The sequence below is a fragment of the Hypomesus transpacificus genome, chromosome 24 (assembly GCF_021917145.1).
Source record: "Hypomesus transpacificus isolate Combined female chromosome 24, fHypTra1, whole genome shotgun sequence".
Classification (NCBI taxonomy): domain Eukaryota; kingdom Metazoa; phylum Chordata; class Actinopteri; order Osmeriformes; family Osmeridae; genus Hypomesus; species Hypomesus transpacificus.
Window position 1 is genome coordinate 3439857 of NC_061083.1, and position 27663 is coordinate 3467519.

General features: G+C 43.0%; 5 protein-coding genes across 7 annotated transcripts; 2 read left to right on the plus strand and 3 right to left on the minus strand.

Annotated features, from left to right (window-relative positions):
• Nucleotides 1–28: 28 nt before the first annotated feature.
• Nucleotides 29–5006, minus strand: anapc7 (anaphase promoting complex subunit 7). 2 transcript variants are annotated; one of them, XM_047048332.1, is made up of 11 exons: nt 4489–5006; nt 3149–3335; nt 2940–3059; nt 2695–2806; nt 2435–2588; nt 2139–2281; nt 1940–2057; nt 1600–1796; nt 1242–1466; nt 1006–1156; nt 29–886 (listed from the first exon to the last, which is right to left on the minus strand). In XM_047048332.1, the coding sequence occupies exons 2-11, from the start codon at nt 3233–3235 to the stop codon at nt 697–699; spliced, it is 1497 nt and encodes a 498-aa protein (XP_046904288.1). In that variant the 5' UTR covers nt 3236–3335; nt 4489–5006; the 3' UTR covers nt 29–696. The 2 variants fall into 2 exon arrangements, with proteins under 2 accessions (XP_046904288.1, XP_046904287.1); XM_047048331.1 differs by lacking the exon at nt 4489–5006 and adding an exon at nt 3647–3871.
• On the plus strand, nt 4001–8228 carry LOC124486610 (ubiquitin-conjugating enzyme E2 G1-like). Its single transcript, XM_047048333.1, has 6 exons — nt 4001–4310; nt 5410–5512; nt 5697–5794; nt 5897–6075; nt 6195–6293; nt 6384–8228. Exons 1-5 carry the CDS (start codon nt 4268–4270, stop codon nt 6279–6281), a joined length of 510 nt encoding a protein of 169 aa, XP_046904289.1. The 5' UTR covers nt 4001–4267; the 3' UTR covers nt 6282–6293; nt 6384–8228.
• A 1413-nt stretch (nt 8229–9641) lies between these two features.
• On the plus strand, nt 9642–18917 carry rad9b (RAD9 checkpoint clamp component B). 2 transcript variants are annotated; one of them, XM_047048313.1, is made up of 11 exons: nt 9642–9722; nt 10048–10118; nt 10241–10366; nt 10458–10572; nt 10678–10777; nt 10968–11077; nt 11240–11346; nt 12303–12367; nt 12549–12668; nt 14223–14451; nt 18832–18917. In XM_047048313.1, the coding sequence occupies exons 1-11, from the start codon at nt 9680–9682 to the stop codon at nt 18847–18849; spliced, it is 1104 nt and encodes a 367-aa protein (XP_046904269.1). In that variant the 5' UTR covers nt 9642–9679; the 3' UTR covers nt 18850–18917. The 2 variants fall into 2 exon arrangements, with proteins under 2 accessions (XP_046904269.1, XP_046904268.1); XM_047048312.1 differs by lacking the exon at nt 18832–18917 and adding an exon at nt 14748–15506.
• pptc7a (protein phosphatase targeting COQ7 a) lies at nt 15563–23620 on the minus strand. The gene is made up of 6 exons (XM_047048314.1): nt 23044–23620; nt 21191–21370; nt 20033–20231; nt 18474–18597; nt 18220–18349; nt 15563–17987 (listed from the first exon to the last, which is right to left on the minus strand). Exons 1-6 carry the CDS (start codon nt 23243–23245, stop codon nt 17929–17931), a joined length of 894 nt encoding a protein of 297 aa, XP_046904270.1. The 5' UTR covers nt 23246–23620; the 3' UTR covers nt 15563–17928.
• A 521-nt stretch (nt 23621–24141) lies between these two features.
• ppp1cc (protein phosphatase 1, catalytic subunit, gamma isozyme) lies at nt 24142–27629 on the minus strand. The gene is made up of 7 exons (XM_047048166.1): nt 27290–27629; nt 26626–26757; nt 26287–26517; nt 26037–26141; nt 25187–25410; nt 24924–25058; nt 24142–24800 (listed from the first exon to the last, which is right to left on the minus strand). Exons 1-7 carry the CDS (start codon nt 27342–27344, stop codon nt 24711–24713), a joined length of 972 nt encoding a protein of 323 aa, XP_046904122.1. The 5' UTR covers nt 27345–27629; the 3' UTR covers nt 24142–24710.
• Between the last annotated feature and the right edge of the window lie 34 nt (nt 27630–27663).

A 27663-nucleotide genomic window follows, 5' to 3' on the forward strand; every position in this document is an offset into this window, starting at 1 on the left:
CTGTTCACTGAAAACCATGACAAACCTGTACACTTCATGATTTTATTTTACATTCCCAAAATTGTATGTACAATGCACTACATATAAACATTTGCATTGAAAACCTTTAGTAACATTTGGAACCAGAGTTACCCCATGACCTCATGATTGACACAAGAAACAAAAAGGCATCGAGTCATCTGATGAAAAGAAGAGAAAATCACAACAAATACTCCAGATCGGTGATCTCATATCCACACTGTTCGCCTTACCGATAAGAAATACAAAAAACAGTAATGGTAAACACACACGCTTTATCTTGACAGTCTTCCACAGTGGCAAACTGGGATTGACAACTGATATAAAAGGTCAAAACTATAAAGATGTGGATGGAATGCTTTATAAGGCTGAGAGTTCCAGATGACACTTTAGCTAACATGGTAGCGAGATACTCCATTCCAAACCACATGGAAGTTTTTACAGAATCAGGACATTATTCAGCTGCGTGAATCCACACTAGACCTGACCGTCAGATCATCAAGGAGGTGTACGAGCCGTTATGGTATTCGACAGCATTGCCATGGTGATTCTTATATTACCCTGGGTGCTATAATACCACGCTGGACAAACAACGTCCCATTTCAAAGTAGTCACCTATGATGCGCCAGCCTGCCCCCCCCGTGTGACCCTCACTGTCCCCCTAAAGAGGGGCCGGGGTCACTGCATGCCGAACCACTGCTCCTGGTCTGCCCACTGAGCTGCCTCGCTGTCGCTGCCCTCCAGGTCCCCGTCCTCCCCGCTGCCCTCCATGTCATCTCCGTCCAGCTCCACCGTGGCATCCGCTGGACTCTCCTCCTTCTCCATCTTCTGCATCCCCTCCATGGACTTCTGGTCATTCGGGTCCAGGCTGGAGACAAAAAGGCATTGGAAGTTTCACGCCAGCACCTTTTGTGTTCAAGCTACGAAGTATATGATGTCGGGGGTCATTGTGTCATTTACAGTCAGTAATTACAGTGGGCTTTTTACCTAAGTGCGATGCTGTACTGGTCCATTGCCTCCTGATAGTCGTTGACCGCCACCAGAAAATCTCCCAGCATTCTGTGCAGCACACAGTCACTCTGATTGGCCAAGGCATTACGCAGAAGAGCAATCCCCTCCTCGTACTTCTGCTCCCGACCTAAAAAAAAAGACAACAAAAACATTAGTAATCTGTAGTATTTAAGGACTGAATTTTTAAAAGTTGTACCTGACTGGATACATACTTAACAACTCAGCCTTCTTCACCACAGCCTTGGTGTAGTCTGGCCTCTGAGCTAGGGCCTTGTCCAGCAGGGTTTTGGCTTTCTCCTGGGTCACTGGGTCTTCCAGGCAGACTGTGGCCAGGATGGTCAGGGTCTGGGCGTTCGCTCCCAGGTTCTTATAGATGTTATTGGCCATTCCCATCGCCTCTCGAATCCCATTGGAAGCCAGGTAACAGTCAATCAGACCTAGCAGGAGAACGTCAAGATTAACATCTCTTTCGAAAGACCAATCGATGACATGCCCAAATGATCCAACCGAATTAGGCACAGCTCGTGAGCCTAAGAAGCAGGTGTGACAGGGGGGGGGGGGACGACTTGCCCTCGTAGCAGTCCAGCCGACAGGGTGCCAGACGCATGGCCTCTCTGAAGTGGATGATGGCCTCCTGCACTCGGCCCATGTTCCTCAGCGCTGCCCCCTTAAGGAGGAGGGCCTGAACACTGTTGCTGTTCAGCTGAATGGCCTTCGCTCCCAGGTAGAGGGCCCGAGAGTACCGCTTACTGTAGAAGCTGTGACAACTAAGCATAAGAAGAAAAATGAAATGATTACACTAAACTCTTGTACCTGCATAACAAGGTGCATACAAGACTCCATTTAGTCTCAGGTTCATTTCACCAAGATCTTTCATCCTCTTTACATTGTTGTTGTAATGATAACTCACCCAGAGATGACCCAGGGTTCTGCATGCTGGTCTGAGATGTTGAACAATCTTCCACCCAGAACCTCAACATCCTCCAGGTGTCCCTCACGAGCCATAAGGTAGCCATAAACATCCATGCCTGACAAACATAGATTGCACTGTGACTTTGTCCAAGTACCATTGATTTCTGTCAGAAATCCTTGTCAATGCATCCAGGTACCTTTAATCAGATAAGGGTCCAACATCTGAGCTTGTTCAAACTTTAGGATAGAGTTCTTGGTGTCGCCTGCCCTGAAGTAGACGTCCGCCAGGCTGACCAGCAGGTCTACGTTGTCACGTAGCAGAGACTTCTTCTCTAGAGAGCTGAGAGAGACAAAGGGGGACAAAATACACAACAACCTCTATGAAACACACAACAAGGCATGAATTCAGACAGATTACATCCAAACCTATCATGAATCACTGCTCGAAAATCAATCCACCGACACTGGTGGCCCGAGGCGCTGGTCTGCTCACCAGATGGTGTTGATAGCTCTGTGGTTATCCCCTGTGTGTATGAAGGCGTAGGCTTTGATCCAAACAGAGAGCCAGTCCAGGTTGGGGATGCTCTGGATAACGTCCATCGTCATGGATGCCACCTCAGCTCCTTTCACTGATAGTGAGAGGAGACCTGGAGCCGACAGAAGGTAACAAGTAAGGACTGCCTCACAGTTCAAGTTAAGATATTCATTATATATATATCTATAGATGCATTATGAAGTGTTAGAAGTACATACCAATGATCGCATCCAAAGCCAGTGGACACTGTCTAAGGACCTCTTTGTAGCTTGTGACTGCAGATCGTTCCTGACCAGCTTTCCTGTATAGGTTGGCCAGCATCATGTTGATCTGAGGTTGATGAGCAAAGAACATTGTTATTTAATATCTTGGTCGAAGATGCTTCACTTGATAAGTAGGTGATATGACTGAACTGTAGTCTTGCACTCGGAATTGGCTACTCTGTGGACGTTCAGTAGCCTACTTTTGGAGTTCTCTGTCTAGATGGAATCCCGTCAAGCACTGCAATAGCATCTTTGTCAAGCTTCAAGATGGTGTAGCACTCTGCAATCTTATACTTCACTTCGATCTCTGAGGGCAAACTCTGAAATGAATAATACAACACACTTATTTAAAACGATATGCTCTGTTTGCGCGACAGCAATGTGTATAGTTTCAGAAAGTAAGGCGCACCTGTGTCTGCAAGGTGGATGCTGTGCCCCCGGTTGATGGGCGAACTTTAGAGGTTTTGCTGAGGACCTTTTTCTGCTGCAATGCCATATTGTATTTGCAGGCAGCATTACGGTATTCCTTGTCATGAAAGATGGCATCTGCATGGTAGACCAACAGCTGGTACTTCTGAGATGGTGAGAACAGTTCCCTGTAGGAGCATTTAGAGTTGTCATTTCCAAACAGCGTGTGGCTTGAGCTTCCAACTGGGCCGCCTTTTATTGATCTCTCCATACTATATTTTCACTGAAATGAGACGCATACATGCTAATACAATTTTAATAAGTTTAAATAGTTCCATTAATTCCCAATGAATTATACGATTGAAAGTTCAGCTTGCTATGAAAACACTAAAGGCTGCAGTATAGTTATTCACATAGGTCACATAGGATTCACATAGGCACATTACAATGTTTATCCATTTCTTTAGGTGTTAGCATGCTAGCTGCTGTAGATACATACGGATTGTTATTGCTCATTGTCAGCAATAAACTACTCATAATCCGAACGTTCGAATGAAGTCCCGCGTTGGCCATATCTCGTACATGATCTATTACGTTCATTCTGAATATTTGTGTGTCTTGTTTAAAAATAAATGTGTGGCTAAACTTGAAGTTCGCAGTTGTCAGACTACAGGTTCACTTGCTAGCTGGTTTCTACAAATCAAATGTACTGCGACGTCAACTGCTGAGGCTTCGATCAAATATGGCGCCGCAAAATCGAGCCCAGAGCAAAAGCTGCACTGCTTGCGCAGGCGCTTGCGTAAGTGGGACATGAACAACGAAAACAAAAATGTGTATATAGAAGAAAAAGTATGTTTTATTGCATCAACTTTTGATAATGTATTTAGATACAACAACAACGAAAACATATGATCGTACTTTCCATATCGAGGTTAGAAATTGCGCCTGCGCTCATCTAGTACGACTGAGAAAGTAGCTGCCCTGTCCAAAACACTGAGTATAGCAGCACTTCGTAGCCACTAGCCTGCCAGTTTTCCAAGGAACTGAATCCGACTTCATCTAAATTCTTCTGGCACAATTTGGTGGCACTGCATTTATTTTTTGTTAAAGCCCACATACCATGACAGAACAATCAGCATTACTTCTTCGAAAGCAATTGGCAGGTAAATGTGCGCATTTTCTTAGTCTAGATATTCATTATTCACTTCAGATGGACAACGTTAGCTCGGAGACGAACAATCCAACAATTGTGTTGAATCGTTCACGGTCAATATAATTTGACCAGTTAGTGCTAGTTTTTAGTCTACGGTACTTACAATGGCTTGGAGAAATTACACTTACCTCACGATCTAGAAATGGGTGTTAACTGTTAAGTTAGAGCTTTAAGTAATCAGTAATTGTGTCGCATAATCGCCGCCTTTGTTTTTAGCTTGAGCGCAGCGGGGTGGTTTGTTTACAACATGACTGGCTACGTTGTTAGCAAGATAGCATATAGGTTACATAAAGTACCTAGCTACTTTGTCACAACGGAACTGTGATGAAATGGTGGAACAAACTATACCAAGCTAAAACGTGGTAGCTAACTAACTAGTGTGGGGGATTTGACAAGTCTCATAGTGTATACCGTTTTTTCGGCTTTGGCTTTTGAGTCTCAGAAAATGCTAACTTGCACCAGCTAGTAACATAAGCTGGCTAGCACAAGTAGGTCTATGCTGTCTCTGTTGCACAACATTGTGTTGCAAGCTACCTCCAATATAGCCACACGGTTTAAAGGATACAGTATGCAATCTAACGATTCTGTGTAGTAGTTGTTAACAAGCTAATTCGATACGGGCATGAAGGCTAACTAGCTAGTTTCTCTAATAACCATGCGCAATTAATTTACTACAGGCCTGGTTGTTAGATTGAAACCTAAGGAACAAAGGAATAATCAGCTCTGTGTCCATCTGTCAATGAGAACTGTAACGTCAGACTGACAAGTAAGCTGCCAGTTTATTGAACCAAATCTGCGTAACTCCGTTATAAATACACCTATCATACAATGTTTTTAAATGTTAGGCTATGCATTATCATGTACAGCAACATATTGACGTAGTCGGTTTAGTATTACATTTGAATAAATGCTACTAGTGTTATTCACCAGCAAGCAACACAAATTCCCACATACTTTTACATACATAGGCCTACATAGTCTACGACATACCATGATTATTAAGTCATCACAGTAACCTTTTAAATAGTTAAATTTTATTTCTATTACAGAGCTCAACAAAAACCCAGTGGAAGGATTTTCAGCTGGCCTAATAGATGACGAGGACATATATAAATGGGAGGTTGTCATAATCGGACCACAAGACACCCTTTTGTAAGTTTTCAGCATCTTTTTTTTTCTATGCAAGTGTTGGACTTAACTGTGTCTCACCTTCACATCGGTTGATTTTTTGTCAAATATGTGGACGTTGTTGTTCAGTTCTCTTCCTGATGTGGCATCAGGCACATTTTAAATTCAATTTATCAATGGGAAGGTTTTCTGTATTTTTACATTGCAGTGAAGGTGGTTTTTTCAAAGCATACCTGACTTTTCCCTATGACTACCCTCTTCGGCCTCCCAAGATGAAGTTCATCACGGAACTCTGGCACCCTAATGGTAAATGTTCAGAATGTTTAGAACTTTGGGTGATTAATATAGAATTTAAGTAGTGTGGAATTTGTGTAATTCAACTTATACAAGGCATGGTCTCTTCCTCAGTTGCAAAAAATGGGGACGTGTGCATCTCAATTCTTCACGAACCAGGGGAGGACAAGTTTGGCTATGAGAAACCTGAGGAACGCTGGCTGCCCATCCACACAGTAGAGACCATCATGATTAGTGTGATCTCTATGTTGGCTGACCCAAACAGTGACTCACCTGCAAACGTGGATGCTGCTGTACGAACTTGTTTTTATTACAAACATGATTCTCTTAGCTGATTGTTTGGCTATAATGTATGTCAGATTTAGCCGATTATTATGGTATGATTGTAATATGTCTTGCCCTGCTCCCACAGAAAGAATGGAGGGATGACCCGAACGGCGAATTCAAGAGGAAAGTGGCACGCTGTGTACGAAAAAGTCAGGAGATGGCGTTTGACTGAAGGAGTTCCAGGGTAAGAAATCATACGTTTGTATGATTATTTACATTTGTACACAGAGGTGAATTGAATTGACTTTAGGCTCTTTTTTTCTTTTTTGTCCAGTTAAATGAAATGGCTTCAGAAGGAAAATGGTCTGTTCAGCAAATGGCTTTTGCATCCCTTCTTTTGCCAGCCGAGGAATCTGATTGGTCCCCAGGAACTTCCTTGTAGTTGTTTATGCAGAAGACGAGCCAATGTAAGATACCTACCAGCGTAAATTACCCACTATTTCCTTCCTGGAATTGTATATTTAATTTAATTTATTTTGAAAATATATCAATGTAAGATATGTCATTACTGTAAATGAACTCCCTTTTTTATCTGCTGTTGAACAGTTTCTACTTTGTACCAGGTTTCTTATGCAATTTAGTGGATGTTTGACGTGCTTGAAGAGTGTAAACAATTACAAGCCTGTTCACTTGATCGGTTATCATTTGTCTTCTGATCTTCACAATCGTCCCCACATGATATTGGTTTGTAAGACCTTGTCAAATGTTGTTTTGTTCACCACTGTCATTTAATCACTGCTGCCTTATGTTAATTCTACTCTGTCATCTACATTATATCTGCCTGGTGAACATGTGGCCCTTTTGACTTTGATAATCAATATTTCAAATACTTATCCTGGCACAGTTTTTTGACGGTGATATCTTACACAACCAAAAATGTTCCAGGGGTTCCTTTGTTTTAAATCAACCCTTAAAAACCCAACTCGATGTGTACTCACTGGATAGTGAGCATTTGACTATAAAACGACTCCTCTCTGACTTGCTGGTCCTAATAAAGAAGTGTTCAATTCACGTGAAAGGTTTTGGGTTGATTGGAGGTGGGACATAGAATTAAGCTGTGATTATTCAGTGGGTAGACTGGGTTTTGAACTGACCTTACCTCAACTTAAATGAATTACAAATGTGATGCATATTTATGATAGTTGGATTTCCTCTTTCTGTTGCCTTTTTCCTTGTCTTAATTGATTCTGACTTACAGTAGCTAATATCAGAACAACCATGATGACAAATATGTATTCAGATGTTTAATTCATATCCTCATCTTTAAGATTGTATCAATCAACTGACACTAATGCTAACTGCCATGCTAACATGTTAGTCAGTGGTGCAGTCTATGGAGAACAACATGCAATTCCTTGTCTGAAAATATTATTTAATCAATTGATGAGGTGGTAGTTTTTTTGGTTAGAATTCTTTGGGGGGGGATTTTGTAAAAATCCTGCTAATGTAGTTATTTCGCCATAGTGTGGGATTTTTTGTGTCGATAGGCTACTTGATATTAAATAATCCTTCAAATGCATCTGATGTCAATTGTTTATCTCGAAGACTGATAATGGACAGACTTATTTTTTTGTCAGTTGTACTTCATTTGTTATGCACAAAAAACATTTAAATTAGGAAAAGGGGAGGTGGGGCAAATATAACTTGTGCTCAATGAGACCACTTTGTTTTAACAGTGTTTATTATAACCGTTTGAGCTACCAGAAATCCTACACAGAATCATCATAACCAATGTCCAAACCCTGGTTAATCTACAAATATACCTAAAATGGCGCATGCAATCAGTTTTTTTGAGATATTGTGTACTACTGATGGAATTCTGTATAGGCTTTAAGGGACGTTACTGTTGTCATCTTTGTAATTTGCGAACCAACCATGTCCTCCTCTGACCGGTGTTCACTGTATTTGCACATGCTCAGTGCATTGTCATGATGCCATGGAAATGTCATGAAGCAATAGACTTAGTTGTGTTTTACAGGAAATCCTTTTCTCTCACATTATCCCCCAAATGTGTTTATTTTATCACTTGGTTTATGCAATGTATATTTGACACAAGCTCAATAAATTGTGGATGTCATGTGGACATGTGTCATGATCTGTCAGAATGGACTTTTAATGTAATTTCAATATAAATTATTTTATACCGTTAAACATCAATGGTTTAAAAACAGTGCCAGAACTCCGTAACTGCAGAGAAATACTTTTTCAACACTAGTATGTGAAAAAGAAACGACTTACAAGCTTGTAAAAATAAAATAAAATGTGCAACCTTGAAGATAATTTGAACGTTTCGAACCACAATTTGTTCACATATGTTTTATTGACGAGGTTCACATAGTGAGTACTTTTTACTCGAAACAGTGCCCCTTAAAAACCCGTTCCATGGGGCTGCGCTTTACCATCGCCATCTGGTGGTTTACTGTGAGAACTGCACTTGTAATTTACACTTTAAACCACTAGATGGCGGTATTGAAGCGCAGCCCAATGGCGCTGTCGAAACACTGCACCTTAAAAACCCGTTCCATAGGGCTGTGCTTTACCATCGCCTTCTGGTGGTTCACTGTGAAAACTGCACTTGTAATTTACGCTTTAAACCACTAGATGGCGGTATTGAAGCGCAGCCCAATGGCGCTGTCGAAACACTGTCCCTTAAAAACCCGTTTCATAGGGCTACGCTTTACCATCGCCATCTGGTGGTTTACTGTGAGAACTGCACTTGTAATTCACACTTTAAACAACTAGATGGGGGTATTGAAGCGCAGCCCAATGGCGCTGTCGAAACACTGTCCCTTAAAAACCTGTTTCATAGGGCTACGCTTTACCATCGCCATCTGGTGGTTTACTGTGAGAACTGCACTTGTAATTCACACTTTAAACAACTAGATGGGGGTATTGAAGCGCAGCCCAATGGCTCTGTTGAAACAGTGCCCCTTAACACGCAACTTATACTTTAGCACAAGTGCTTGCTAAATGCTTCAATAGCTAAACAACTGTCCTGGTGCACGTAACTCTGTCAGGCTATTGCATTTCGTACTTCTGACGATCAATTTATTATTCCCTGTGAGTTACTGCATCCATTCAGCGACGAAAGTGTTGTACCACCAACCATTTCCGGTTTGAGTTAATGTGGTTTTGAGTTAATGTAATGTAGTTTTCCATTTGGAGGAGCATGTCTATGTATTGGGGGGAGGTGAGCAAGTCATCCTATTTGGGGGAAGTTGACTCGTATTTGGGAGGAGTGTTTTCATTTGGGGGATGCACTCATATTAGGTGGGGGGTGTTTTGCACTTTTGGGCCACCTTACAATACTGATATAGGCGTTTAGATGTATCCAAAAATATATAATGTGATGAATGTGTGATTGGGACCAAAAATCTGACCTCGAGTAGTCTGACAATGTTACTGATCGGTCTGGTGACGCGCGTGAGTAGTTTACCTAGTCAGTCAGTTTTCTCGGCACGGCAGGCTACTCGCGTTCCTCAGCTGGATATATCCAGAGTTTTGTTAAAAGTTTTCAAATTCTTTGCCATTTGCCATAAAAACAAGGGAAGGACCTCTCCCCAAACAGTCATGGCTAATATGAGGTGTATCATTGAGGGAAATGGTGTGAAAGGTAGCTAGCTACAGTATGAGTTTTGACTGCTGGATTTCTCATTTGAACGAATATATACAGGCTTATAGGCCCTATTTCGTATGAAAAGAGACATAACGTGTACATTTCATTTGATAACTCTTTCTAGCTAGGAAGTAATTCACATAGTAGGCTTTCTAGTTTACAGTAACGAGTAATTTCTTTCGTTGTCTCTGAGGTAGCGTGACCCGGATTGACGCCTTATTCATTTGAATAGAAAATCATTTGAAGGTTCAAACCCCGTAGGCCTGTTACCGTTTGCCACTCTTATCTTCATCAATTAAGCAATCTGTCCTTAAATTTACAGCGTTTGGAAAAGCTATTCATGGCCTCTCAAGAATAGGTGATGAATTATGGCTGGATCCTATGGTGAAAGGGGTAAGCTAATTTGTTGTTTTTGTTTAGAGTTTGTTCACAGCGGTTGTTTGCTAGCTAACAGTCCTTGACCTCTGTTTGCTAGCTAACAGTCCTTGACCTCTAATCTATTTGGTCCCACAAAGTTGGCAGTGAGATCAGTGAATCCTGCCCATTCGGCCTATGGCTGCTTTCTCTTCACGACACTATTCTTCCAAAACTACAGTATTGCCCCTGAATGTGGAACCGCCAAATGCAAACTGGCCATGAAGGTAACAGATAATGTAATACTGCATGAGAAGTCATTACTATGAGACTATGTGTTTGGGTTTATTTAAGTGATGTATCTATCTGTTGATCCAGTCAGTGCTTCCACTGTTTCGGTGCTTGGCGACTATTGAACGTAACGTGTCCAGGTGTGAAATATCCATCAACAGCCCAGAGAATCGTGTGACATTCCAGTTTTACTGCAGACATGGTAGGAGGCCACTGGTACATTCCCATACATACCCAGTTTTATTTTCTGCCCTTTGGACACTAGAGGGTAGTGTGTTTCAATGACACCCTGCACTACTTGTATCAGGTATAACTAAAACTCACATGCTGGGTTTCCAAGAGAGGGAGGCTCTGCAGGCAGTATATCCTTATCACCTCTGCATCAATGTCCTGAAGGCACAGGCCAGGTTAGCTCTCCACTCTCAGCCACAAGCAAATTTGTATGGCCTGCTAAACAAACATACAGCCACACGCCGTACTGCATAGTTGATCTTCATTTCCAAGGATAAATTTCTCTTTTTGTGCAATTTAAATAATGCCCTTTTATCGTTCTCTCGATTCCATGCTAATGACCTGCCTCTGTCCCGGCTTGGTAAGGCTTATAGGTGACATGGTGATGCACTTCCCCGTGTCCCAGGAGGAGATTACCCTGTCCATCACTCCTCTGAGACTTCATCTCAAAAACTACCAAGAAGAGAAAATGGGTAGTAAGTTTCTCCCTTTTCTCTACAGGCACACGTGTTTGTACGTCTTTTGTTAATGCTGTCAGAATTATCTACAGCTGTAGAAAGGAAGTGTCTTATAGGTCTGTGTGGTGCTAATCAGTAACATCATGTCATATTGACTTAAGAATTTTTCTCTGAATACAGATCGTTTGAAGGCTATGCACACTGAGATGTCCTTGCATCCGAGTGAGTTTGACTACTTCCAGGTTGGAGTGGATTCGGACATAACCTTCTGTCTGAAGGAGTTGAGGGTAAGGAGGATATTTTAGGATGGAACTCTTTCAGTCACATGAGCCTTTAAATATTGTCTATGTGTGTGTATTTCTGGGTGTGTGTAAGTACGCAGAGTAATTTTCAGTTTTAAGGAGACATATTTATGGACTTGGACCCAAGTGTCCCGGAGGGTCTGTACCCTATCGTTTTCCTGTGAACTTCCCCTCCTCTACTGGAATCCTGGATTTATGGGTTTGGTGGCTGTCAGGCATGTAAACAAGTGTAATGGGGGTATTATTCATCAGTAGCTGATATAAGAAATTATTCATATTAGCTCAATCTAATTTCCTGCTTTGCCTAAACATACTGTTTTTTAAAGTAATAAAACCAAAACCCCCTAAAGTTCTTAGTCTTTTTATAAAACATAACACATGGATTGAGTCAAAACGAGGGAGACATTTGAATCAGTTATACACAGCAAATGTTCAAAACATCTATTTTCCAAAAACACCATGTACTATTACTCCCCAAGGCTGATGACACTATACCCGAGCCCAAACACACATAAACCTTGACCCCAATATCCCGAAATGTCGCTGGGGGGTAACATATCCCATTGAGAAGGTGCTCATTACAAAACGCAGCCTTGTACCACTGCTGTGTCCTGCTTCTGTTCTTTGATGGGGGACATGCTACGAGCTATATAAGTCTTTATACTGTAATGCTACATGACAGAGTGGGTTTAAGTCCTTTTGTCTAAGAGTCAGAAGTATCCCAGTGGAGACATGATCTCTGTTGACGACCCCATGGAATCTGAAGGGTTTTGTTCACTCTATGCATACTCAAGGATGTATAATGCAGACACAAGTTACCCTATCACGTCATGTCCTTATCATTGAAGTTACTTTATTTTACTGGGGAAGGAGTGAAAAATTGAACTCCGACTGTGTGTAGTATTGGAATGCTGATGATCTGTTCTTTAACTGTTTATTAGGGACTGCTGTCCTTCGCCGAATCCCACGGTCTACCTGTGTCCATGCACTTTGGTGCGGCGGGGAAGTGAGTATCACAACCCCTTACCCTGCCCGTGCCGTTCAACCGTTAGATCCAGTCATTAGTTTAGCTGATCTACAATTTTCAGATCCAGTCCTTTTTAGAAGGCATGAAGATTTCCATCCACTGCCGATCGTCCTACCTGCCCATCAGATGTCCACTCTGTTGTCGTTCACTTGTCTTTCAGGCCAGTGTGCTTCAGTGTGGATGACTTGGTCCTGGAGGCCAGAGTGGTGTTGGCTACTCTAGTGGACCCAGAGAGCACGACCCCGTCTCAGGCCGAGGCCCCGCCCCCTACCGCTCTCAGGTGATTGTCACCACCAGTATGGTTGTGCCACAGCTTGACCAGCCTTACGTAATCAACCGTGGCCGACGTCACACGCTGCCCTTAATCAGAATCTATCTTATTATGTGCTCAACAGACCGACTATAAGGTAGTAGCCCAGAGCGCCGCTTTCGAAGTTCTCGCATCATTTTGACATGTTGAGATCATGTTACGATAGAAAAATATGACAGGGAATCTCAAGTGAGATTGTTTAGGTGAGAGACCCACCAAGAAAAGGTCTCTGTGAAAGTGCTGTGTAGAGTACCATCTCTCAGTGCTATACCTGAGATGACCATCAGCTGGACCCAGTTTGCCTTCTGACGGAGCCTGATTTGGTTTCTAAGTGGGCGTAGTATTACAGCATCCAGCCCTGTCTGTGAAACGGAGCTAAGGCTATGTGGGGCAAGGCTGAGCAGGGTTGGTGGCCTTGATAATCCCTCCAGCCCTGCAGTAACCGGTTCCACCACTGATGACGTCACCCTGCGGCTCTCCACCGCTCAGCTAGGCCAGCGTGTGTCTCTGAGCGTCTGGGCCTCTGGATGGCCTGAATGTGGCAGTTGGTTGGCAGCACCGGTCCAAACCGGATCTTTTCACATCTGGGTCACTTGAGTCTCATGCGCTCTGCTCTCAGTCTCAGTGGCGTCATCACTGACCTGATGAGCACGCACTTTTATGTGTTGCTAGTCCTGTAGTAGCTGGAGACCTATAGTGGCTGTCCTATGAGTTTTTCCTCGTTTAAAAATCTTATTTTCGATAAGCTCTTAAACAGATTGGTCATATAATATCTTGTATTTCAAACAGCAGTTTTAGTACAACTAGGGTGTTGGCCAATCTCTCCTCACGCTACGCTCCAGTCCCAGTCTTGTTTCTATGCTGCGGTTTTGCTTCAGGACACTGTGTTTGTGCTGAGGCTGGGAGGAACCTCCAGAGTCAACGCTCAGTTGCATCGCAGGCCACGTGCTCCAGTACTGGGTAGAGCTGTTTTAGCAGGCAGGCCTGAACTGAAGCCAAATTCCTCCATGCCACTCCAGGGGGTGCTTTATCGAGACAGGGTGGGCGAACATTTCCTCCCTTTCCCACACGCTGCCTCAGGCAACCTTTTTCTTTTTTTCTTTCATGCTTTACTTTCTTTTTTTCCCCCCTCTTCACTATCCCTCCGTCAGTGCCTCCCTCTCTCTGGCTCTCCCCCTCCCATCTGGCTCTCACACTTTGACGCACGAGCAGGCGCAGTAACTCACGAGGCACAGCGGTTACCCACATGAGAACTCGCTTCAAACATCCTCATACACAAACACAGGCTGCTGCCGGTTGTTTAAAAAGGAAAAGTAGGGCCCCAGTAGTATTAAATATCAACCCTTATTTCTGTGTTTATGCCTGTGGGACTGGGTCTGTTAGAGGTGAATGTACTTACCCTTGTTATGATGAACAATAAGATTCAAGTTGGTTTAATATTTATTTAGAGGGACAGCATGTTCTTGTTCTGAGTAGGGACCTGGCCAGGCGCCCAGCAGTGACTTAATTCTCCCGCTCTCCCAGGTGTGAAGGTGTTGCCGGTTTCCCCGACGTTCCTCAGGGGCCAGCCGTTGGTTCCCCTCAGGATTTCCTGGCTGTGGGCGAGCTGATAGCATCCAGCCAGGGGAGCCCAGTTCTCAGTGGCAATGCCCTCATGAGAAGGCTGAACAGGCCAGGGAACCTGGAGAGACTCCCCACAGCCAGGTCTGACAAGCAGCCTACCACTGTCATCAGAACACCTGCTTCTGCCAAGGTAACAGGGGGTCTCTAAACAGTGTAGTCCCTGACGCAAACTAGATTGCAGTTTGAACTTTGAGCAACCTCTGCTCCTTCGCACCTTTGTGTTCCAGAATCCAAACATGTTCTGGAACAATGTTTTGTTGTTGTGTTGTTTATCTAACCTTCATTAGTATAGGGAAATATTGAATCTCTGTGAACTACAACTTGAATAATGTCAAAACTCCCCAAAAGCCTCACCATATTATGTGTGGCCATAAGAAGTATTATCTCAGAACTGATTCTCAGGTTTTATTTGTTTGAATTCTCTAGATTCGCTCCTTCCTATTTGGTGCGTTGTCTACTGAGCAGGGAAATGTCCAGACCGCCTTGCCTCCTAGTCTGGTGTGTGCCAGTGACACAGAGGATGATGGTGAAGAGGGCCAGTGGTAGATTATAACCCAGAGTCAGTCAGACCAAAACATTTTCTGGTTCCATTTACCACAAGCCACAATTACAAAGGACAGTCATTTTGTCTGTTGATTACTTTAGATAGTGTAGTGGAACATAATTTGTTCCAAATGTTTCACAAACTATTACAGAGTATGCAATTCTGTTCTGATGTTATGATTACACCACTTTGACAGTTCATGTTATTGTACAACATGACATTAAAATGGTAATGTATAGATTCATTACGAACTGGTACCTCAGGTTTCTAGAGGTTTAAATGATACAATTTTTAAAACCAGTCAATTAAATTGAACTGGTTGGTCTTGCAGGTGGAAACATTGTTTCCTGCTTGGAGATGCCACACCTATGTACTGCAGGAATTTGCAACTAAACACACAGATGAATGCCCGTGACTTCTTCAGTCAACTGCGGCTTCCGAGACACGGCAGAGGATGAGTCAGCGCAGGGTTATGCTGCCTCCTCTGAAATGTGCTGTAGCGTAGCCATGTTCTAGACATCAACGATGCTGGCTCAGAAGGGCATGTTATTACCGGTACTTTGTATTTATAGTGCACCTTCAACCTGTTTAAAGTATGTTGAATTGCTATTTCATTGTATGAAAGTGAGTGTCTGTTCAGCCCACAATATGGCTTTTTTACATAGTCAGTATGATAGAAACAGCTGGCACACCAAGGTAATAAATACTATAATCTTTATTTAAATATTTTACAGCTTCAAAAACATATTTACAGAACTCAGTCTGCATTGTTGAACTGTACACACAAAATATACAGATACATGCAACTCTCATTGTAACAAACTTTGCTTTTTGAACTGGAGGGTGAAGTTGAGGAGGATAGCAAGGGCACGGTTGGGTTGGGTCTGCTGAGGGGAACAGGGAAGCTAGCTCTGACAAGAAGTACCATTTGAGAGGGAAATGGCTTGTATTGTTACGTTATTGTTAAGGCTGGTGAGGTTTGTGTTAACCTCTTCAGTGCCATAAAGCTTCAGAGCACATTTTGACTGTCCAGTGCGGAAACCTCTCGATTTCCCCATCTCAAAAAATACAGTAAACATGTGCTTTTGGTTTCTTTTTAAAGACATGGTTCACCTGAGGGCTCCCCCCCCAGTCTGTACTGCCCAACCAATCATGTATCAGGTGTGGGATCTGGAGCCCTTGAAGCTGGGCAGTAGCCTGCAGCAAGGAAGCACCATATCAGTGTGAAAGATAAATAATAATAATAATAATGCAAAGTGGTTTACACGTTTAAACAGATCGCAAGATGAATCTCAATTTATGGTGGAAAGGCATAGGATCACATGGGAAAGATGGGTCTTCCATCGACTGGTGAGGATTGAGTTAATCTTAAGACAACAGGGTAAGATGGGTAAACGAAATGATAATCGTATGGGTACTTGTCTAGCTCAGGCTCTGTGTCCAGTAGTGGGCAGACAAAGGGGGGTTTGGAGAATTGTAATTGTACAATTTTGCCAGTATCAACACCTGATACAAGGCACATCCGCTCTACAACTTGAACACATACATAGTACATGCTTGAAAGGAAACATACCTTCCTTAAACTGTAGCAGTTGCTGCACATAAATTAAAAAGAAATGCACTGTGCAAATCTGCAGCAATAGATAACCAAAAAAATATTTCTTTTGCCCATAAAATATCAAAACCTGCTGTTTAACACTGAATGAGAACAAGTGACCTGATTAAAATGATTTCTCAGGTGTGCCACTGGAATTATACAGCAGGAAAACTGATGACAAAAGACAAGGAAATGCTGATTGTGAACAAAGGTTTCTAACTCTACTCTGAGACCGTGGTCAATGCCCATCCCACCACTCAAAAGACAATAAAAACACGTGGACACATGACCCATGTCTACTGGGTGAGAGCATTCTCAGATATGCGTTCTCCAATATTGTGCGTAAATGGCTGCCATCAATGCATCCCAATACATATTGAGAATCACGTGTAGCCAACATAAACCAATTCACTCACCACGTGCACCTGTGACTTAACATACTCCTCTTTCACGCTGAACACCACCAGAAAAATCACAACCAAGACTTTGCATCACAGCAGTTCAATTAAAGGGAGGACTTATGTTTGACACAGACAATATGTTATTTAACATGTTCCCCAGAAGTCCCCCCCCCCCCCCCAATTCCAAGCCGTAGAAACAGGTTAACTTGGTCTGTGCAAGACTCGAATTGTACTGATATGGCAAAAAAATGCAACAGCTAGTCCCTCTTTGTGTACAACCCATCGAGTACGCTAAATAATTCTGTCACATACAGACTCCCTCTTTCAAACAACAACTTTACAACATCCAATCATACCACAATGAACATCTGCCTTATTACGCTCAAATACAAAACGTTTCGTGCCCTTTTGCTCGCAAATGTTTCCTAATTCAAGCTTGTATGACTAAGTCACCGCTAGTAATGCTGCCATGGCCCCATCTGCACGTACTCATACACACACTACAGTCCTGTCACCCCAGGCTCGTGGTTCTGCAACCACTTCCTGGCTCAAACCAGCGTGGTTCCCTTGGTAACATTACCTCTCTGTCTCCCTCATACTTTACTCTGTAGCATCATGGCTACCAACCCCTTAAATGCACTCAGAGCCCCGGCCAGTAAATAAAGGCTGTGTGGGTGCTTCAACTCCCAGACTGCCCTTCATCATCCCAGTGAATGGATATAGATCATGATGGCTGGAACACTTCCAGGATGTGGACACTGCAATACCAGTGTCGGTTTCTTTCTCTCTCCAGAATTTAGCCCTCTTGTTTTATCCCCTCGAGATCTTAACACACAGAACTTCAGATTGTGTGGGTGGTGCATAAGGCCATCGTCAGGAGGGTGGAGTGACTGATTCAGCCTATTGAGGACAGAAGGTGCATTGTGGCTGAGGAGAGACAGGGGAAGTGGGGGTCCAGCCGCCAGCATCGCTTTGATCCTGGCCAGCAGGAATCAAGAGTAGTCCGACATGGAGAGGCAGATGGTTGGAGGGAGAAGGCCCTCCTTTTCTCAATCTGTCCAGTTACTAGTCCGTGTACTCCGCCACAATAGACAGCAATACGGTGATGTCATCTGGCTTTCCTCCTGAGGAGAAGAAAGAGTGGGACAGTCAGGGTGATGAATGGATTGAGAGGATTCACAAACTCTCTAAAGAGCCATTTTGCTGCTGACAGCCACAAAAGAATCAGGCTAAAAGCCAGGCCTTCCTTTTTCTCCCGGGCTACTTCCTTACAATTTATAGACTACTGGCTTCCAGAGTCTATTAAGAAAGAGGACTGGCTGAAAGTGAGTATCGGAGGGGTAGAATGATCCTTACCTCGTACGTTCAGTCCATTGTCACAGGCAAACTGTGCAAAAGGCGACATGTAGTTGGGGTCGTATGCCAGGACGTGGGCCTGTTTTGCAATGCTCCTGGCTGTCTGCTGGATGCTCTCATAATTTGTGTTCTGGGAAACAAAACAAGGAGGACAAGGTGTTCCAGCATTCCAGACATGTTTTGTTTATCCGACTCAAAACTTTGTATTTTAATTAAACTGCTGTAAACTTGTGGTTAGGACAGGGCAGACCTACCTTGAGTTTTTTCAGCTCCTGTAAGATCATGTAGTCAGGCATGTTGTCAAACAGGCCGTCCGTGGCGGTCAGGATGATGTCACCCAGCTGCACGTCGAAAGAGGAACTATCGGCGGCGTCAGGACTGAGGGAACATACGTACAGATGTCAGCTGAGCTCTCCATCTTGGAAACCCAGTACTGAATTTTTATTACAGGATAATCAGAAAGGAATTAGGAGTGAGGAGGATATAAGGACAGATTTAGTCTAGGGGAGCCTCAGTTTAATGTATAGCAACTCCACCTATTAAGGTGCACCATTACAAGACCTGAGGCAAATTGTAATCTCCCCTGACTCCCTCTTCCTTACTCTCCAGCAGGAAATCTGGCCTATCTGAGCCTGACAAAGCCCGGTCGAATCAGGCCTCCTGAGACTGAGCAACCATGGGATCCAGACATACCTCAGGCTGCCAGGTAAGGATAGAGGTCAGTGGCTAAATCTGGATTACCCAGCTGATACAGTAGGAAAAAGAAGTGCCCGTGCAGATTCCAGACCTCCTATTTCAGTCATGAATAAACTGCTGCGACTGGCAATCTCTCTCTTTGCATGCATGCCTTGTGGAAAGTCCGCAAAGGAACGGTCATAAGACGAGTTGGAAAAGCACACCTCGTTCTCGAGAGAGGTTCATAAAACACTGCAGCTACAGCAGCGTGTGTGACACACACATATAGATCACAGCCAAGTTCAGGATCCAGTGTCAAGTTGTCAATTCTTAGAAGGCATCATTAACTCTCTGAACCAGACTCTTTGAAAGTCACGGCCGTATTGAAAACTAATCTGTCCTGTAGCCGTTTAATCTATGCTTTCCTGTCACAGGAAATATCAGATAAAGATGAAAAAAATATTTAAAAAATTATACAAACATAATGTCTACAGACACAGTACGTGGTACATGGACACTGTAACAATGTATGAGATTTTAGTCCTATGATGATGTATACCTACACTCAATACAGATTCATCTCACTACAATGAAACACATGTGAGTGGCTAAAACTAATCTCCCCAGTTCCAAGATTAAACGCTTTAACAGGCCTGTAAACCAGCCGGCATGGGATTGGCTGCTGCGAAGCTGTCCCTTCCCCCCCCCCCCCCCCCCCTGTTCTTTTGAGACTTTGACCTGGCTGGGAATGATGGCAGGGAGCCAACCCCCGCCCAGACCCACATGCCACTGGAGGACACTCTGTCACTGCTACTGTTGACACCCACAACGCCGGGCGCAGCAGCACATGACTCAAACGTCTGGCTGCCAATCCAGCCCAGTGGGGCACAACCTACCTGACAGTCACCCAACTCTGCAGCCAGCTACTCCAAACACGTGACAAGGAATAATGTAGGAACAATATAGATACCACTCATATCTATTCACAGCTGTATTCTGTTTGTATTATCTTATTAAAAACAGCATAAGAAGCCTTATGTAGTAGTAGTAGTAGTAGTAGTAGTAGTAGTAGTAGTAGTAGTAGTAGTAGTAGTAGTAGTAATCCTAGTATAGTGAAGGGCTGGGCTGTGTGTCTGACCTGTCACTGAGAACAGCTCCTTCTGCCTCCGGGGGAGCGATAGACAGCTGGAAGGGGGTGTTGAAGTAGTGCTGCTGTTCGTCTGACCGGTGGACCACCTCTCCCCCCCGCACCACCAGGAAGCCAGAGTCTCCCAGGTTGGCCGTGTGGAGCCGGTGGCTCTGTCGGTCCAGAACCACGATGCATGCTGTGCTGCTGCCTATGGAACAGGTAAGGAGGGACAGAGACTTTTCTTAGTATTTCCATTCTGTAAAACTCCCAAGGTCAAACAAATTGACTTTATGGAAATGTTTTCGAATACATGGCTTGGGGGTCATTGGCGAGCTGTTTGCTTGTTAACGGTTTAAAAACACAGCCTAATATCTTGTCGCAAATTAGAAGTTCCCAGGCATAACTTTTGGGGATATTATGGGAACAGAAGTTATCCGACCAGGGTGAGCAGCCACACCCTGCTGGTGAGTCATCGAGCCCAGCAGAATGTACTCTGGATTCTTCCTACAAACCCATCACGCTCTCTGACTCACCCCCTTTCTTCTCCTTTTTCCTCTACCATAATACAATTACCATTCAGAGTTGTTTTCCCTCTTATTGAACGCAACATTGGATGGAAAAGTACAGCCTGTGTCGAACTTTACACGACCACATGCAATGGCACGCTCTTGCTCGTGTAGCGATGTAATTAAGGACATATGCAACAGGAGACCTAGAGAAAGGATCAAGTCTAGACAGAGAAGATGTATATCTTCTATCTTCGCTGTTGCACAACAAACGAAATGAAGTTTGCGAAAGCTGACCCATGTATACTTCAGAAGCACCACAACCACCAAACCAGAAACAGAGCAAGAACATTTGAATATGACCTAATAACCCATTCACGTTAACTGAACGCACCTTTTGAATATTTTGTATAAACAGTCAGATGGCTGAGCGGTGAGGGAGTCTGGCTAGTAATCGGAAGGTTGTCGGATCGATTCCCCGCCGTGCCAAATGACGTTGTGTCCTTGGGCAAGGCACTTTACCCTACTTGACTCGGGGGGGGAATGTCCCTGTACTTACTGTAAGTCGCTCTGGATAAATGACTGCTAAATGACTAAATGTAAACAGAAAACCTCCACAGATGAACATGGACAGTATCATCTGCCTTGGTAGGCTACTCACCTAGCAGAGGCACTTTGTTCTGAAGCAGCTCATAGTAGCTGGTGGTGAGGACGCCCACAGGGTTGCTGGGGACAAAGCGGCCCTCCTTGATCAGCCGTTCACACGTCTTCATCAGGGTCCCTGAAAACTGAGACGGGTCCACGCCATAGTCCCGCCAGCCTCCCACTCCATCCGCCACACCTGAAAACAGTCGGACAGGTTTATTTATGATCAAACAAACTTGCTATATCTCTAATTGTTTTGTTTGACTTCCAAGATTTCCTGATTCTAAGTAATGAGCCTCTTGGCAAAGGAAGAACTTGTGGGAAACAAGAAAGCTACTAGACATTATGCAGATGTGATGTGAGAGACAATAGACACTTTCATCAGAACACAAACAGGACAGCAAGTACAGGGCAAGACATTGCTCACTGCTCAGAGGCCAAGGACTCTTATGAGAACATGCATCTCTTTGTCTCCCTAGGAAACACTCATTGAATTGTCATATTATGAAACAAGTCTGTTTCCTGACATGGCCTCACCTCTACATGCATACCGTTAGTGGCAATGTCTTGCATCAAATCTCTACGGGCTACATATGGATGAATGGGACTGTGCGTCAGGACTGATAAAAAAAAAAGGTTGTTTGTACCAAAGTCTGTTTTATGATCCCACAGCCTAAAAACCCTACGTTTGTTTTTAGGTTGATTAGTACGCTATTGTGAGAACAGTCAGTGTTGCGATCCAAGATGTTTCCAGGAAAGGCATGCTGCTGCAAAGACCCAAACATCTACTTTAGTGACCATACATGGATGGCCTTCTCTGTGTTCATCTGTGTCTGCCCAGGAAGGGAAACTCTGGGATGCAGACGTCTGTATAAAAAAGGACTTGTTTCACTCTGCTTGACACTGCACTGGCTTTGGCCGAGTTTCCCAGATTCGTTAAGAAGCTCTTAACGCTCAGAGCTTCTTAGGAGCGTTCTAAGAACGCTCTAGAACGCTCCTAAGAAGCTCTTAGCGTTAACAGCTTCTTAACGAATCTGAGAAACCCGGCCTTTGTTGGTAGAGTAACAATTGATTTCTATCTGATCCAGACTGACCCTGTCAGTGGCTAAACCTGGGTTATATTAGCTTTGAGATTCACGGTCCAAATGGGCCAATATGACTTCCACGCCAGGACATCTTGCAGTAATAGTAATGGAGCTTAAAGACAGTCCAGTTCTGCTCTGTGAACACATCATTTAGAACAGACTATCCCGGTGTCCATGATGGTGTGAAAGTCGAGCAGCTAATTCAAGAATCCACTTACTGAACTGAAATTAACAAGTATATGTTTAAAATTAAGCGTTTGCGTGACTTTATTTCTGCCGTATAGACACTCGAGCCAAGAACAAAAGCCACTTTAGGTTAAGAGCGAAACAGTCCACTACCTATTTTGGTAAACTGGTCGAGTCTTAACAGGTATATCAACACCGAAGTATTGTGCCTGCCATACTGTCCCTGTAGCCCATCCACTAATACCTATTATTACACTATTAAACCAAGATCTATGAGTTGAGCTAGCTACTTCCTGCAGTGCACATTGTGCAAAATCCCCGTCTGTGACGAAGCGTTATCGTTCTGATGCAAGCAACATAACCATTATTTCCCTTTCATATCCAGGGAGTTTCACACACGTATGTCTGGCTCAAAGGTCACCCTTTTCGAAAGGAGTTTAGTAATGCTGGATAGTCATTTGTTATGGATTAGAGCCATGTCCTTCTCTCTTTGAGCGTGTGTATTGTGCTCGCTTTATGCTATTTATTGTCTATTTGACAATCAATCTACAGTACTGTACATCATGTGTAATTTATTATTCATTGATGATAAACTCACCTAATACATCAGCAGATCTATGTCGAGCAATGAAGCAGGCGTCGTCTCCGTAACACATCCCTTTCTTCAAGATGCCCTTGCGAAAATCCTTTCCAAAACCACAGCTTGCTGTTACCAGGCTGTAATCGCGGCTGTCTGTTTGAGAAAGTCCGCCAATAACAGCTCTGGCAACTAGTCTACCGTACGAAAGTACGGACAACATCACCTACACACCAACTCCTTCTAAACTAACTTGCCAAGCTAGCAATCTAGCTAGCTCAGCGTCGATATAGCCACCAAATCCTGACTTGCTTGCACAGTCGAGCTAACCTGACAATAACATTCGCCACGCATACAGGCAGACAAAGCCGCAAGCCAGCCTAGCTGCTGGCTAATGTGTTAGCTAACAATACACCGACTGTGCACTCGGCGTCTAGAGACACTGCGAATTAAAAAAATATTATCCCGTTATATAAAATAACCCGCACATCCAGACAGCAAACGTTACTCATTCACCGCTGTGCCGTGACAAGATTGTTGCTTGCTCGCTCAGCTGGTTACATATCTTTTCAGCGTAGCCTGCCTTGGCTTCACAGGTCTTGTGACAGCCCTGACGTCATCAACCTTACGCAATTCGGATTTCCTTAAATGGGAATTATTCAACTTCCATTCCGTAGCACCTTCATAAAGTAGTATGCACTTTTTTTTTCAAAATAAATCGATGAACAATACTAAAGAAGTACAGTAAAAAAAATACTATATAATTTTTATATAACATGTTATTTAATATTTTTTATATAAGATGTGAAAGTCCATTCTTAATAATTGGGACACTGCCTCAGCGATAGGAAATTCCCAATGACAATACATTAAACAGTAAATTATGGGGAAACAATTAAGAGAAACGTTTGAAGATTATGTTCCGTTTTAGCCAGACCCACTGCATTATTATAAAATAAGGACGGGGTTTTTAGCACCGCCTTACGGCAGAAGCTACACTTCCACGCTCTCTCATTTCAGAAGGTCACACACGTGACCTATCTTAATATTACGGTCTTTGTCAAGCAACGCACAAAAACCGATAAGAGATGTTGCTGAAGAACAAAATGCGAATTCAAATTTCCCCTAAAATGTGCTAAAAGTTTATTAGAAAGATTAAGACATTACAATAATGCTTTATTAATTCATTTAATTCAGCACAAGACTTATTCAAAAATGGCGATGACGCAGTGGCGATCAGAGTGCAGGTTCAATGTCCTATGATAAAGAACGGTGTACAGATATAAAGAACAAAGAGTTTGTGACATTATCCACAATTATTTTTAAACTGTTAGTTCTCGTTATTTCAGTGAGAAACAAGTGATAACAGAAAAAAACATGTCACATAAATTGGAACAAACTGTGCACAGCTTCAAACAAGGCATTCCTGTGCATTATCTGTCATATTACATTGTTCCTTCTTGAACAGTCATATGTGATAAAGACTAATTACAATGGAGTGCAAAACACCTGAGGTTTTCATGGTGACATATCAATTTACCTTTGTGGGGGAGAAAAAAAAACAACAATTTTGCTTTCGTCAGGTTAGAGTGGATATCTTTTCAGTATTGGCAGCAACAGGCTACCAACCATTCGTATGCAAAATGAAAGTGGGACGGGGAGTGAGACATAACTCCCCTCATGCCGTCTTATTTCTTGGCCTGCTTGGTGACCATGTTGCGAGGGGGTGTCACTGGACGACTGCCATTTGGCTTCTTCTTCTCAGCTGGTTTTAAAATCTACAAGTGAAAAAAGTGACACCAATGTAATACCAATGTCAGATGTTAAATTTGACCAGGACACTGAATCGTCTCAAATTGTGAAGGCAGTTTTTCTAAGTAAGAAAATGATCAAAACCACACCTGAAATGAACACATGAGAGTCTCATCCACGCTCATCATGGCTCCAGCGTTGTCAAATTCCCCGCAGTAGTTGGGTGCGGAGAATAGTGTCACCAACTGTCTCTTAGCAAAGAACTCATAGCCATCCTCAACAACCTAACATTGTGGTGAAAGAGAGAAAAATTAGTACTATAGATAATTTTGGAAAGCCTATTAAAATACCTTACACCTTCAGATGAACGCATTTCAGACACAACATTTGGGTTTAAACAGATTGACAGTACCTGGTGGGCACGGCAGATAAGATCAAGATCATGTTTGTGCAGGAACTTTGCCACCACTTCTGACCCAAAGGTGAATGACACACCCCTGTCGTTCTCCCCCCAGCCCAGGACATCCTTGTCTGGATCAGACCAGAGAAGGTCACACAGGAGACCCTGGTCGGGGACATCAGTTGGCCGCATGACACGTCGGATTTGCTCCATGGACTGCAGATCTGGAGACAGCCCTGAGGAACACAAGATGTGAGGTGAGGTCAATTCAAGTCAGTGTAAGTACATTACATATGATCAAATAAAAAGTGCAATATCACCTTTTTAAATATAAAATAAAGATATAACATTTTCTAAATCTCCTTAATATCACAGGGTCAAATAAGACTAAAATAAAAAGTGCAATATAACTTTTTAAATATAAAATATTAAAGATATAAAATTTTCTAAATCTCCTTAATATCACAGGGTCAAATAAGACTAAAATAAAAACTGCAATATAACTTTTTAAATATAAAATATAAAAGATTTAACATTTTCTAAATCTGAATATCTCAGGGTCAAATAAGACTAATTGGTATGATAGAGCAGTGGCCTGGTACATTTACATTTAGTCATTTAGCACTCTTATCCAGAGACACAGTAAGTACAGGGACATTACCCTGAGGCAAGTAGGGTAAAGTGCCTTTCCCCAGGACACAACGTCATTTGCACGGCCAGAATCGAACCAGCAACCTTTGGATTAATGGCGCAATTCCCTAAGCCTCAGCCACCTGACTTCCCATTAATTTGAATCAGGTGTGTTGAAGCAGGGAAAAATCTAAAACATGCAGGTTGAAAACCACTGCAATAGAGAACCTACCTCCATGGCAACAGAAGATCTTTTCATCAACAATGGCAGCGATTGGGAGGCAGTTAAAACAGTCTGTGAACGTTTTCCAGAGCTTGATGTTATACCTTCTTTTACCTATGAGAAAGTGAACAAAACATCAAAGGACAGTTGAGAACACGTTTAAATACAATAAAATGTACCTGATTATATTGATATTCAGCTCTACCTGGTGACGCAAACAGAAAACAGAAAGGAGCCCATGCAGACACAACCAACTCACACTCATCATAGAATCCATAAATTCTGTTGATGGAAGCACACTCGTGGTTTCCCCTCAGCAGAAAGAAGTTTTCTGGGTATTTGATTTTGTAAGCCAGCAACAGACAGATTGTCTCCAGGGACTGCTTTCCTCTGTCCACATAGTCTCCCAGGAAAAGGTAATTGCTCTCCGGAGGGAAACCCCCATACTCAAATAGCCTCAATAAGTCGTAATATTGCCCATGGATATCACCTGCAGAAACATTATTTTTGTGAAAAGAAAAAATTATGATTGGGTTACAAGTGACTTATGCACGTGATTTAAGTTTGCATCTTCATGAAATTTCCCCAGTCTACTCACCACATATCTTAAGGGGAGCTTCGAGCTCCAGCAGAATTGGCTGGCTGAGGAAGATCTCCCTAGACTTGAGGCACAGCCCTCGAATCTCGTTCTCCTGCAGCTGCACATTCTTTCCTGGTTTTGCTCCTCTGACTACAAATGAACAACCCAGACAAAGCAGGTATCTTATTATCTGATCCACTATTCCAGCCACTGATAAGAACCATTAACCTTCAGATACTTGTGTGTTATCATGTCTGTGGCTAGAGCGGGCCGACAAATGACTGGTCATGCAATGTTTATGATTCATGTGTGGCTTCCTCTGGCTTCCAGGAACAGTGTGCGCCATAAAATTATTTTGACGACATAATGTAAGGCAAATAAATGCTATTTAACAGCGTAACCTAAACCCTTTAGTATACATACATAATATGGCATTACATGTGGGAATATAGCTACTAGTTTTCAGTTGAAATCCTCAAACGGACACTCAGTAGAACAATGCTAGCTCTAGTACTGCTAGCTGGTTGGCTATGCTCCGTAAACTAACTGTACGGTACCGGTTGGCTTTTATCTGCTGCTGCTGGTCGCGCTACCTAACTAGCTCACTAACTAGCATTACAATAATGAACTTGACAGAGGTAGAGCTACGCAGTTGATAACAAATTGTAAAACCTTTCCTTACCTTCTAAAAGACGCTGAATGATACTGTCTATATTTAGTTTGTCAACATCGGCCATGGCGACGCAAAAAAATTGACTGAGTGAGCTGCAAATCTAGGGCTAGCTAGAGGAGTATCGAGTTAAATAATATAATATTAGCTACGTAAAATTGGTCGTTCTGAAATTCAAAAAGGGGCGGATTAAACCCTGCTTCTAAAATTTTATTTGGTAGTTTCTTATATACATATATTTACTCTGGCATCTCTGGTTTGCCCAAATCTTGCTCTAATATTGGCTGCAATCTACCGGGAAAAAATATTGTGCGTTAGCCGCTGTCAGCTAGCCGTAAGCTAACGATGCCCCTGTCATTATTTAGCCACACCTACGACTACTGGGT